A 13,737-nucleotide genomic window follows, 5' to 3' on the forward strand; every position below is an offset into this window, starting at 1 on the left:
TAAAGCCCTGCTTAGGTGCCATGACCCAGCATCATCATCACACTTCTGCAAACACCCTCCACACTAATCTCATTTTTCTCTTGTCCATCCTGGAATATTCCATTCTGTTGACCCCAACTCCCTGGTTCTCAGAGCTTGTACTCAAGCACCTGGTTATTGCTAGAGGAAATTGCACAACACAACTGATGGATTTCACTTTGAATTGTGACTTTAAACCTCAAAGGAACTCTTGCACTGCCAAGCAAATACTATCACATTTTCTAGGAAAGTTCACTGTCCCACTCTAAAATGGCATTCTCAGGGGTGCTTGAATGGCTCAGTCTGGAGAATTTGTGACTCTTAATCTTGAATCTGCGGGTTCAAGCCCCACATTGGTGTAGAGATTAGTAAAATAAATAAATAAATAAATTTGTCAGAGATATTGTGCTTTAAGAAATTATTTTAACCATCTTTTTTTTTTAAGTTTTATTTACTCAAGTAATCTCTACACCCAACATGGGGCTCAAACTCACAACTCTGAGATCAAGAGGATGTGAATCCTCCTCTGACTGAGCCAGTCAGGCACCCTAAAAATTTTTTAAAAAAATAAAATGACATCCTCACTTTTTCCCCCTCAATATCCTCCACATTACAAAGCTTTAACGAAAGATAGAATGTTTTTTTGTTTTGAAAGATAGAATGTTAACATAGCTGCAAAGCATCTCCCCCAGAATGTTTGTCATAACTCTGATGGGTTTTTTTTTCATAACTCTAATGGTTTTAACATGTCCACAAATTCTTTTATATTCCTCCATGCGGAAGGTGGTGCTTAATTTCCCTCCCCTTGAATGTGAGCTAGACACAGTGACTGGCTCCAAATGAATGGAGTGGAAGGGGAAACATGTCAATTCTACAGTGGGGAAACCCAGCAGACACTAGCTTATACAAGTGATTCAAGTGATGCAAGTAATAAAGCATAGAAGTAACAAACCAGGTTAATATTGTCTATCCTGGAGATGATTTAATGAGGGGGGCTTTACACCTCTGTAACATGCTTCCCCAAACCCATGACCTCCTTCTTCTCATGAGAAAATATCAGACAAACCCCAACTGAGGGATATTGCACAAAACTGTACTATACCCAAGAGTACTGACAATAGACTTTTTAAAAATGATTTTATGTATTTATTTTGAGAGAGAGAATGGGGGTAAGAGAAGAGGCAGAAAGAGAATCTTGGGCAGGCTCCTCACTGAGACTGGGGCCGATGCAGGGCTCCATGCGGAGCTTGATGTGGGGTTTGATCTCACCACCTTGGGATCATGACTCTGAGATCATGACCTGAGCTGAAACCAAGAGTCAGAAGCTTGGTGAGTGAGCCACCCAGGTGCCCCTGACTAGTAGTACTTTTTAAAAAGTGTCAAGGTCCTGAGAGAAAAGGAAAGACTGAGAAGTGGTCACAGAGACTAAGGACATATGATGATTAAATGCAATATGGATCTTAGATCAGAACCTGGAATGGTAAAAGAATATTAGTGGAAAAACTGGGAAATCCTGAATAAAGTCTATAGCTTAGCTAATAATATTATACCAACATTTAGTTCTTATGGACCTGTAAGATGTTGACCCTAGGGAAACTGGGTACGGGGCACTGGGGACTCTGTACCATATCTTCAACTCTTCTGTAAATCTAAAATTATATCAAAATAAAAATTTAAACTAGGGCAGCCCTGGTGGCGCAGTGGTTTAGTGCAGCCTGCTGCCCGGGTTGTGATCCTGGAGACCCAGGATCGAGTCCCACGTCAGGCTCCCTGCATGGAGCCTGCTTCTCCCTCTGCCTGTGTCTCTGCCTCTCTCTGTATGTGTGTGTGTCTCATGAATAAATAAATAAATAAAAATCTTTAAAATAAAATAAAATAAAAATTTAAACTAATAACTCTCACATCTCATCTTCAAACCCTTCTTTCTTTCTTTCTTTTTTTTTTTTAAGATTTTATTTATTTATTCATGAGAGACACAGAGAGAAAGGCAGAGACACAGGCAGAGAGAGGAGAAGCAGGCTCCATGCAGGGAGCCCGATGTGGGACTCGATCCCAGGACTCCAGGATCATGCCCTGAGCCAAAGGCAGACGCTCAACCACTGAGCCACCCAGGCGTCCCTAAACCCTTCTTTCATCTAGTGACCTTGCCTCATGCATCCGTGATAAATTAGAAGTGTGGGACTGGAACTTTCCTTCTCCCATGACTACATTAGCTGGTGTACCTGCATCTGCCTCCATCCTTCTGGTAGAAGAGCAAAGCTGTCTCTGCTCTTTACCAGATCCCATTCTCTCTCCCCTTTCCCCCTTTCTTAAGGATGTCCCTCCTCAGCTACTCCTTTTCTGTCAGCGACCCACTCCCTCCTGGGTCACTCCCCATCTCCCGTGTACACGTGCTGTGCTATCTCAGATTAAGAAGACCCTTCCTTGCGTCTTTGCCTCCCACTGTGCTACCTCATTTTCTTTGTCCCCTTGGAAAACATTTTGCAAGACTTATCTGCATGTGTTCTCTTCTTGATCTCTACTTCCTGTGAGTTTCTCTCCATGCGCACTGTGATTTCACCAAAATTATCAAAATCCAGTGGACTGTTCTGTCATCTTATCAACTTCTCAGTGGCACTCAGTACAGTTAGTCATTAACTGTATTTTGAAAACCCTTTTCTCTTGGCTTCTGTGACACTCCTTCTAGTTTATTCCTACTTCATTGACCACTCACTGCCCCTCAATATTCTTTCCTGACTCCTACTCTTCAGCTCAACTTCTAAATATGGGATACCTTAGGGTTCCTTTCTGAACTCCTTTTTTTTCTATCCACATTCTCTGCCTACTTACTTCATATACTCCCTTAGCTTTAGATACTATCTTTATACAGATGACTCTGTATGAATTTAGACTCACATATGCCACATTCCACTTGACATCTCTGCTTGGATGACTAGTGGACCACTCAGACATATGCCCCCCACTCCCTTCCTCCCCCAGTTTTTGCCTTATCAGCAAATGGCACCATTATCCCCTCAGCTGCTGAAGCTAAGAATCTCAGAGTGATCTTTGATTCCTCACTTACCCTCATATCCTGGATTGGAATTAGTAAATCCTATCTGCTCTAACTCCAAAACTGCATCTCTTATGTATTGGTACTTCTCTCCATCTTCACTGCCACTACTCTTGTCTAGGTTAACATCATTTCTCACCAAGATTAATACAATGGCTTCTAAGTTCATCTTCCTTCTTACACTCTGCACACTTACAATGCATTCTCTAAAAAGCATTCAGAAGTGACTTTCTACAGTATAACTCATGTCTGTCCCCTACTTCTATCCTTACAATAAAATCTTTACCATTCCTCAAGGCTTTGCATGAGCTGACTCCTGGCCTCAATCCCTTCCTTTCTCATTCACAAAATTCTAGTCCCATTGACCTCGTTTCTGTTCTTCCAGCATACCTTTTGTGTAGTCCACTTTTTCTATCTTATAGCAATACTGAGTTAGATAAAATATGTTGCTGAAATCAAGGTATGCTATTATTTAAGGCCATAGCTCTTTTTATTTTTATTTTTTATTTTTTTTATTTTTTATTTTTTTTTAATTTATTTATGATAGTCACAGAGAGAGAGAGAGAGGCAGAGACACAGGCAGAGGGAGAAGCAGGCTCCATGCACCGGGAGCCCTATGTGGGATTCGATCCCGGGTTTCCAGGATCGCGCCCTGGGCCAAAGGCAGGCGCTAAACCGCTGCGCCACCCAGGGATCCCTCTTTTTTTTTTTTTTTTAAAGATTTTATTTATTTATTCATGAGAGACACAGATTGAGAGAGGCACAGACACAGACAGAGAGAGAAGCAGGCTCCATGCAGGGAGCCCGACACGGGACTTGATCCTGGGCCCCCAGGATCACACCCTGGGCTGAAGGCAGCGCTAAACCACTGAGCCACCCAGGCTGCCCCAAGGCCATAACTTTTAATCAGAAGTGATACTGCCTTGCCCAAAGTTCTGGAAATGTATAGACACCTCTTTTGAGTTGTTTAAATGACTGAGTAGATTGAGTGGAGGCTAATCTCCTTGAAATATTTCGAGGAATATCCTATCCAAAATTCCAATGTAGTGCCCCATGATAAGACACCTAGTCTGAAGCATTCTTGTGTCCATAAAAGACTTATAACAATAATGTTTATAGCAACTTTATTCATAATAGCACCAAACTGAAACATCCCACCTCTCCATCCATAGTAGAGTAGATTAAATAAATTGTGGCATATCCATACAGTTCTAAACTTCTCAGCAATTAAAGAGAATTGTCAACACATGCAACATGATGAATCTCAAAAATGTTATGCTGAGGGACACCTGGATGGCTCAGTGGTTGAGCTTCTGCCTTTGGCTCGGGTCCCGATCCCGGGATCCAGGATCCAGTCCCACATGGGCTCCTGGCAGGGAGCTTGCTTCTCCCTCTGCCTGTGTCTCTGCCTCTTTCCCATTCTGTGTTTCTCATGAATAAATAAATAAAATCTTTTTAAAAAATGTTATGCCGAGCAAAAGAAGCTTTATACAAAAAACTACATATGGGTTGATTCCATTTATATGACAATTCTAGTGGGACCAACTACATAAATTCCAGGTTCTAGTACAAAATGAAAATGTAGATTTCTTGTTAGAATACTGAGAATTTCAAGACTGTTACAGCTTGTATTATACCAAGTGTGTATCCTTCAAAGCATGGGGTCCTGTGTGAAAGTATGGGTTGCATGCCCATGAAGTTTGTCAAGTGCTGGAGTAGGCAAATTTATGTATGCTGGAAAACAAATGAAAATTGGAATTGCATCTTGAGGGAGTAGGGACTGACTAGAAAAGAAAAAATAAAACTTTTTGGAAATGATGGTTATATTTATCTTTTTTTTTTTTTTTTAAGTAGGTCCACACCCAGTGTGGAGCCCAGTGGAGGGCTTGAACTCACAACTCTGAGATCATGACCTGAGCTAAGTAAGATCAAGAGTTGGGTGCTTAACTGACTGAGTGCCCCAGGCGCCCCAGTTACAGTTGTCTTGACAAAAGTCTGTATCACAAGTGTATATATTTGTCAAACTCATTTAACTTTGCACTTAAATTTTTTTTCTTCTTATTGTTTTACTGAAAAAAAAAAATTTCCAAGCTAACATCGATCTTCAATTAACGGTACACATACTGAAGTAGTTAGAGAAAAATGTGTATGAAGTCTTCAGTTAACTTGGAAATGCATCAAAATAATGATGGGAAGATAGATGGATATGTATGTGATAAATCAAGTATGGTAAAACATTAATGGTATAATTTTAGTTTGGCTATTTCAATACTCTTCTCTCAATTATTGAGAGAAGTTGGGGATCCCTGGGTGGCTCAGCGATTTAGCGCCTGCCTTTGGCCCAAGGCATGATCCTGGGGTCCTAGAATCCAGTCCCACATCGGGCTCCCTGCGTGAAGCCTGCTTCTCCCTCTGCCTGTGTCTCTGCCTCTCTCTCTCTCTCTCTCTCTCTGTGTGTGTGTGTGTGTGTGTGTCTCTCATGAATAAATAAATAAAATCTTTTTTAAAAATTGAGAGAAGTAGACACAAAGTCAGAAGGAATAGACATCTGAAAAATACCGTCAATGAACTTGAACACTCCTTCTAACAAAGTTCTTTTTTTTTTTTTAAGATTTTATTTATTCATGAGAGACACAGAGTGAGAGAGGCAGAGACACAGGCAGGGGGGAAAAGCAGGCTCCATGCACCCGATCCTGAGGCTCCAGGATCACACCCTGGGCTGAAGGTGGCACTAAACCTCTGAGCCACCAGGGCTGCCCACAAAGTTCTTTTTTTTTTCCCCACAAAGTTCTTTTTAAGAGCACATAGAACATTCACCAAAATAGACCATATGCTGGGTTTTGAAACAAGTCTTGATAAATTTAGGATTGAAATAACCCAGAATTTATTCTTTAAACCCACTGAAATTAAATTAGAAATCAATAACAAAAAGGTATCTAGGAAATCTTTAAATATTTGGAAATTAAACAACACACTGCTAAATAATCTATAAGCTGATAAAAAATCTTGAGGGAAACTAGAAAATATTTTTAATTGAATGATAATTATAACAGAACATAATGTGTGGGATTATAACACAACAAAATGTGTGAGCTGCAGCTAAAGCTATGCTTAGAAGGGATATTATAGGTTTAAATGCTTATGTTATAAGAGAAGAAAAGTCTAAAATCACTGATCTAAGCTTTAATATTAGGAAGTTAGAAAAAGGAGAGCAAATTAAATCCAAAATAAGTAGAAGAAAGGAAATTATAAAAAGAAGAGAGAATACCAATGAAACAAAACAGACAGCAATAAAGCAACATCAATAAAAACAAAATTTGGCTTTTTGAAAAAAACAATACAATTAATAAATCTCTAGCTAAATTGGTAATTTTATTTTTCTTAACTTTTAAACAAGATTTTATTTATTTGACAGAGAAAGAGAGAGAGCACAAGCAGGTGGAGTGGCAGAGGGAGAGGAAGAAGCAAGTTCCCCTCTGAGCAGGGAACCCCATGCAGGGCTTGATCTCAGGATGCCAGGATCATGACCCAGCTAAAGGCAGACATTCAACTGACTGAGCCACCCAGGCGCCCCTAGATTGTAATTTTAAAGAGAGACAAATTACCCATAACAGGGATAAATGAAAGACGTCTCTACATATTCTACAAATATTAAAAAGATATAAGGAGAGGGCACCTGGATGGTTCAGTGGTTGAGCATCTGCCTTTGACTCAGGTTGTGATCCCAGGGTTCTGGAATCAAGTCCCACATTGGGCTCTCCACAGGGAGCCTGCTTCTCCTTCTGCCTAGGTCTCTGCCTCTCTCCCTGTCTCTCATGAATAAATAAAATCTTTTATTAAAAAAAGATATAAGGAAATATTATAAATAACTTTATGCCAATAAATGGGATAACTTAGATGAAAAGGATAAAAATTTCTGAAAAGACACAAGTATTAAAACAGACACACAAAAATTAGAAAATCTGAATTGCCTTCCATTTATTAAAACACTGAATTTGTCATTAATTTTTTTTTGTCATTAAAATTTTTGCTACAAAGAATCTCCAGGGGGATCCCTGGGTGGCTCAGTGATTTAATGCCTGCCTTTGGCCCAGGGCATGATCCTGGAGTCCCGGGATTGAGTCCCACATCAGGCTCCCTGCATGGAGCCTGTTTCTCCCTCTGCCTGTGTCTCTGCCTCTTTCTCTCTCTCTCTCTCTCTCTCTCTCTCTCTTTCTCTCTGTGTCTCTCATGAATAAATAGACTCTTTGAGAAAAAAAAAAAAAAAAAAAAAGAACCTCCAGGCCCAGATGGCTTTACTGGTGAATACTAACAAACATTCAAGAAAGAAATATGTAAAATCTATAAAAACGCTTTCAGAAATTAGAGGAGGAAAGAATACTTTCCAACTCATTTTAAGAGGTCAGCGTTGGGATACCTGGCTGGCTCAGTTGGTAGAGCCTGTAACTCTTGATTTCGGAATTGTGAGTTTGAGACGCACATTGGATGTGGAGATTACTTAAAAATAAAGTATTTAAAGGGCACCTGGGTAGCTTAGTCAGTTATGCATCCCATTCTTGATTTAGGATCCAGCCATGATCTCAGGGTTATGAGATCATATAAGCCCTGCATCAGGATCTGCACTCAGCAGGGATTCTGCTTGAGATTCTCTCTCCCTCTGCCCCTCCTCCCACTTGTGTGCAGACTCTCTGTCTCAAATAAAGAAATATTTTAAAAAAGTAAAAAATAAAAAAAATATTTTTTAAAAAAGAAGCCAGCATTAACCAAAGTGACAGGAAAACTTCATCCTTGATGAACATTATTACAAAACTCTTTTTTTTTTTTTTAAAGATTTTACTTATTTATTCATGAGAGACACACAGAGAGAGAGAGAGAGAGAGAGAGGCAGAGGGAGAAGCAGGCTCCATACAAGGAGCCCGATGTGGGACTCGATCCCGGGTCTCCAGGATCACACCCTGGGCTGCAGGCAGCACCAAACTGCTGCACCACCAGGGCTGCCCTACAAAACTCTTTAACAAAATATTAGAAAATAGAATTCTAATTTATAACAAAAATAGTACATTATGATCAGGTGAGGTTTATCCCAGGAATGCTGGGTTAGATTAACATTCAAAAATCAATGTAATTAAAAAAAATAAATGTTGGATGGAGCTACAGTGTAGCTACAGTGAAATAAGCTAGTCAGAGAAACACAAATACCATATGATTTCACTCATATGTAGAATTTAGGAAACAAAACAGAAGAACATGTGGAAAGGGGTAAAAACAAGGAGAGACAGGGACACAAACCATAAGAGACTCAACGATAGAGAACAGAGTTGATGGAGGGAGGTGGGTGGGCAGAGGATGGGCTAAATGGGTGGTGGGTATTAAGGAGGGCACTTGTGATGAGCACTGGGTATTACATGTAAGTGATGAATCACCAAATTCTACTCCTGAAACCACTATTAAGTATAATGGTAACTAACTAGAATTTAAATAAAAATTTGGAAGAAAAAATTTTTTAAAGCAACGTAATTTGCCAAATAATAGAAAACAGAAGAAAAATCAAAGGATTATGTCAACAGAGGTAGAAAAACCATTTGACAAAATTTAACCCCCACACACAAAAATATGGGATGCCTGGCTGGCTCAGTTGGTGGAATGTGCAATTTTTGATCTCAGGGTCATGAGTTCAGGGTCCCTATTGGGCATAAGGATTACTTAAAAATAAAATCTTTTAAAAATTTTAACACCTAAAAAAAAAAAAAAATTTTAACACCTATTTATGATACTCCCAGGAAACTAGAATGTTTTAAAAATGTTTTTCAACCTTAAAAAGGGTATCCATAACAAAGAACCTGCAGCTAATATAATACTTATATTTTTAAAGATTTATTTATTTATTTATTTATTTATTTATTTATTTATTTATTTAAGAGAGAGCACAAGCTCACAAGCAGGTGCACAGGAGCTGGAGGCAGGAGAGGGAGAGAGAATCTCAAGCAGACTCTTCACTGAGTGCAGAGCCCAATCTCATGACACTGAGATCACAACCTGAGCCAAAACCAAGAGTTGGATGCTCAACCGACTGTACCACCCAGGCACCCCAATATAGTACTTCATAGTAAACAATTGAATGCTTTCTCTCTAGGATCAGGAATAAGGCAAGAATAAATAAATAAATAAATAACTAAAATCTTAAAAAATTAAAAGCTAAAACTATGAAAGTTCTACAAGAAAATGATGATAAGACAACAGAGTGGGATGATTTCCACATAAATAATATGGGAAGATGTGGGTAAGGGACCTTCAGAAGAGAGAAATAATTATCTTCTACAGTGGGATATGAGCTGATACCGTGTGAAAGGGGAGAAAAAGCAGCTAAACAAAGTGGTTGTGTCTAGTGGAACAAGAATCAGGATGGGAAAGGGAGTGCCTATTTTTTTGTTTTAAATTTTGTAGTACTGGGCAGCCCAGGTGGCTCAGTGGTTTAGCGCCGCCTTCAGCCCAGGGCGTGATCCTAGAGTCCCGGGATTGAGTCCCACATCGGGCTCCCTGCATGGAGCCTGCTTTTCCCTCTGCCTGTGTCTCTGCCCCCCTCTCTCATTCTCTCTCTCTGTGTCTCTTGTGAATAAATAAATAAAATCTTAAAAAAATTTTTGTAGTACTATTTGATTTTTTTTTATTTTTTTAATGATTTTATTCATCTTATGATCATGCCCTGAGCCAAAGGCAGATGGTCAACCACTGAGCCACCCAGGCATCCCTATTTGACTCTTACACTATGTACATGCATTTCTTTGATAAAAGTAAAAATCCACTGTATTATTTTTAATTATAATAGATATCACCTAATAAGCATCTCTATATTAATGTACTGAACAGTGTACTAAGTACTTATTATATAGCGCTTTATATTTTATAAAAGAATTTCAAGGGTCCAAAGATATGAAAAAGGGTTTTTTGGGATCTCTGGGTGGCGCAGCGGTTTGGCGCCTGCCTTTGGCCCGGGGCGTGATCCTGGAGACCCGGGATCGAATCCCACGTCGGGCTCCCGGTGCATGGAGCCTGCTTCTCCCTCTGCCTGTGTCTCTGCCTCTCTCTCTCTGTGTGACTATCATGAATAAATAAATAATAAAATCTTTAAAAAAAAAAAAAAGAGAGATAGAAAAAAAAGAGTAAAATGAATCAAAAGTAAGCATAAAAAAGGAAATAATAAAGATCAGAGCAAAAAATCAAGGAAGTAGAAAACAGAAGAAACAATAAGGAAAAATAATGAGACCAACATTGGTACTTTGAGAAGATTAATAAAATTGATATTTAAAAAAAAAAAAAGAAAAAGGGTTTTTTTCATGGTTAGGAGTTAGAAGTTTTGCTTTGGAGATAAAGTTCATTTTTTTAATGACGATAAAAATCATACAATATATTAAGGTGGGCTCTAAATATACAAATGCAAGCTTGTTTTATAAAGCTAAACCAGAATAATGGTAATATCCCTCATTTAACAAATAGTAAATCCTATGAAACCTGATTCTTTAGGATATGTGAGTAGAATTAACGAACAGTAGCATAAATATCAAACCATTAACAATGATTATCTAGGAGAAAAAAGGATTTGCTGGGTAGTGGTCAAGAAGAACTTTCATTCTTCATTCTTTTTATCTTTCCTTAAATATTTTATTTTTTTAGTCTCTACACCCAACCTGGGGCTGGAATTTATAATTCCCAGATCAAGAGTTGCATGTTCTACCAATTGAGCCAGGCAGGTGCCCCTCATTCTTCATTCTATTTACTTTTGTTTTTTACTAATATATTACTCATGAAATAACAAAAAAATTAAGAGAGGCAGGTGAGGGGCAGAGGGAGAGGGAGAGAGAGAGAGAATCTTAAGCAGCTTCCACATCTAATGCAAGCCAGAAGCCAGACTCAGTCTCACAACCTTAAGATCATGACCTGATCTGAAATCAAGAGTCCGACACCTAACCAACTGAGCCACCCAAGAACTCCAAAATAACAAAAATTTTAAGAACTAGCAATCCTTTATATTAAATGTTTACACATTATACTTTCCCTTAGCCATCTGCAAGAATAACATTTATCCCATTTAAGGTTTCATTAAATTCACATAAATATGTGCACATACACACATTCTAAAATCTATGTGAAGAAACTACTGTAGGATATGAACTAGGTAATTTTCTCAAAGAAAAATAGGTAGTAGGTAGGCAACTAGGCAATTTTTTAAAAATTTCGAGTTGTTTTTTTAAGGAACATGATTATTTTATTTTCTCCAATGCTGATTATATTTAATATGATATAGTTTTACTTTATTTTTTAAAAAATATTTTATTTATTCATGAGAGACACAGAGACACAAGCAGAGGGAGACGCAGGCTCCATGCAGGGAGCCTGCTGTGGGACTCCATCCCGGGTCTCCAGGATCAGGCCCTGGGTTGAAGGCAGCGCTAAACTGCTAAGCCACCCAGGCTGCCTGACATAGTTTTACTTTAAAAGTATCCTTGAGGGGATCCCTGGGTGGCTTAGCGGTTTAGCACCTGCCTTCTGCCCAGGGCATGATCCTGGAGTCCCGGGATCGAGTCCCACGTCGGGCTCCTTGCATGGAGCCTGCTTCTCCCTCTGCCTGTGTCTCTGCCTCTCTCTCTCATGAATAAATAAAACCTTAAAATAAATAAGTAAATAAAATGAACTAGGGGTGGTGGAAGGGGAGGAGGGCGGGGGGTGGGGTGAATGGGTGACAGGCACTGAGGGGGGCACTTGACGGGATGAGCACTGGGTGTTATTCTGTATGTTGGTAAATTGAACACCAATAAAAAATAAATTCATTAAAAAATAAATAAATAAATAAAAGTATCCTTGAGGTGCCTGGGTGGCTCAGTTGGTTAAGGGTCAGACTCTTCTCTCATAAATAAATAAATAAATAAATAAATAAATAAATAAATAAATAAATCTTAAAAAAAAAAAAAAAAAAAGTCAGACTCTTGATCTCAGTTCAGGTCTTGTGAGTTCAAGCCCAGAGTTGGGCTTCATGCTAAGTGTGGTGTCTACTTAAAAGGAAAAAAAAACTATCCCTTACATAGGAAGGGAAAAGGAAGTCATAACCAAAATCCCTATTCAATCAATATTTTGTACTACCCATAATATATTTATATATATATATATTTTTTTTTGAGGGGACTCAACAGGTGTGCCCCACATGACCCTGAGATCAAGACCTGAGCTATCAAGAGTCAGATGCTTAACCAACTGAGCCAACCAGGTGCCCCTATACTACCCATTATTTTCTTATTTTTTTTTAAAGATTTTGAGAGAGAAAGAGTGAGAAAACAGAGGAGGAAGAAGGAGCAGAGAGAGAAGCAGGTTCCTCAAAGAGCAGGGAGCCCAACATGGAGCTCAATCCCAGGACCCTGGGATTATGATTTGAGACTAAGAGGCTTAACCCACTGAGCCACCCAGGTGCCCCTCCCATTATATTTTTATTAACTCGTTTCTCTTCATTTCTATCCATTCTTTGTTTTTGATATTGGTTTTTCTTTTCTTTTTTGATATTGGTTTTTCAATTTAGTTCTTATTTGATAGACTGCAGGAGTTTGGTCAGAAAAGTTTCATTTTTAATCTTGTCATTTTTTAAAAAGATTTATTTGCTTGAGGGACACCTGGTTGGTTCAGTGGTTGAACCCCTTGCCTTTGGCCCAGGGCATGATCCTGGAGTCCCCGGATCGAGTCCTACGTCGGGCTCCCTGCATGGAGCCTGCTTCTCCCTCTGCCTGTGTCTCTGCCTCTCTCTCTCTCTCTCTCTCACGAATAAATAAAATCTTAAAAAGAAAAAAAAAACTGATAAGATTTTCTTATGAAGTCAATCATCTTACTTAACGTTCAAGAACTTGAACTTAAACAAGTATTTGATTGAATTCATTTGCACTTATTCTTTGTTTCTACTTCTCTGTATTTTCGAAGGACTCAACAACGTTCTGCAATATTAAAGCTGGAATCACCTCAATTCTCAGCGTTTGGCTCTCTGAGGACATCTTTTGTTACACCTTCAAGTACTAAAAATGCTTATAACAGGGAAAAGAATGAAACTGTAAAGAACAAGAATTTCTCAACCACAGAACCAGGGAGAGTTCTCTTTTCTAGTTTCTTTCTTTCTTTCTTTCTTTTCTTTTCTAGTTTCAAAGGAGTGTGACTGCCAGGTGCGGCTCAAAGGTCGACTTTTTTTTTTTTTCTTTTTTCTTTTTTTTTTTTTTTTTATTGTGGTTCCGACCGTACTCCGGCTTCCCTTGTATTCCATTTTAGCTTCCAGCTTCCTGTTCCCAACTTCTCCCTCTTTGTTTCAGGCCCCATCTCTCCCAGGTCCCAGGTTCGGAGTCGTGCTGCCTCCGGCAGAAGGAAGACTCCGTTTTTTCCCGACTTTCTCGGTGGCCACCAAGAGTCCCGCCGGCTGTCGCGGCCGCAGCCCACCGCCCTCCAGCTCCGCGGGCCCAGGGCGGAGCACCTGCCGCGGCGCCGCCCGCGAGCACCTGCCCCCCCCGCCCCCCGCAGGCGGTGACTCACGCGGGGCCCCGCGGGCAGAGGTGAGCGGCCCGGGGCGGGGCCGGGGGCGGGGCCGGCAGGTCCGGCAGGTCCGCTCCGCCCCGCCGCGGCCGCAGAGCGCGCAGTCCCTCGGC

At 39.8% G+C, this 13,737-nt stretch overlaps 1 protein-coding gene across 1 annotated transcript in view; it reads left to right on the forward strand.

Annotated features, from left to right (window-relative positions):
- The window catches only part of LOC119873733 (neural Wiskott-Aldrich syndrome protein-like), a 38,407-nt gene extending 24,759 nt beyond the window's left edge, over window positions 1-13,648 (forward strand). The window contains exons 2-3 of the mRNA XM_038551581.1: window positions 13,408-13,608; window positions 13,643-13,648. Coding sequence (XP_038407509.1) covers window positions 13,408-13,608; window positions 13,643-13,648 — 207 coding nt within the window. The remainder of the gene's footprint in view (window positions 1-13,407; window positions 13,609-13,642) is intronic.
- Window positions 13,649-13,737: the final 89 nt, after the last annotated feature.

Source organism: Canis lupus, chromosome 10, assembly GCF_011100685.1.
Source record: "Canis lupus familiaris isolate Mischka breed German Shepherd chromosome 10, alternate assembly UU_Cfam_GSD_1.0, whole genome shotgun sequence".
Classification (NCBI taxonomy): Eukaryota; Metazoa; Chordata; class Mammalia; order Carnivora; family Canidae; genus Canis; species Canis lupus.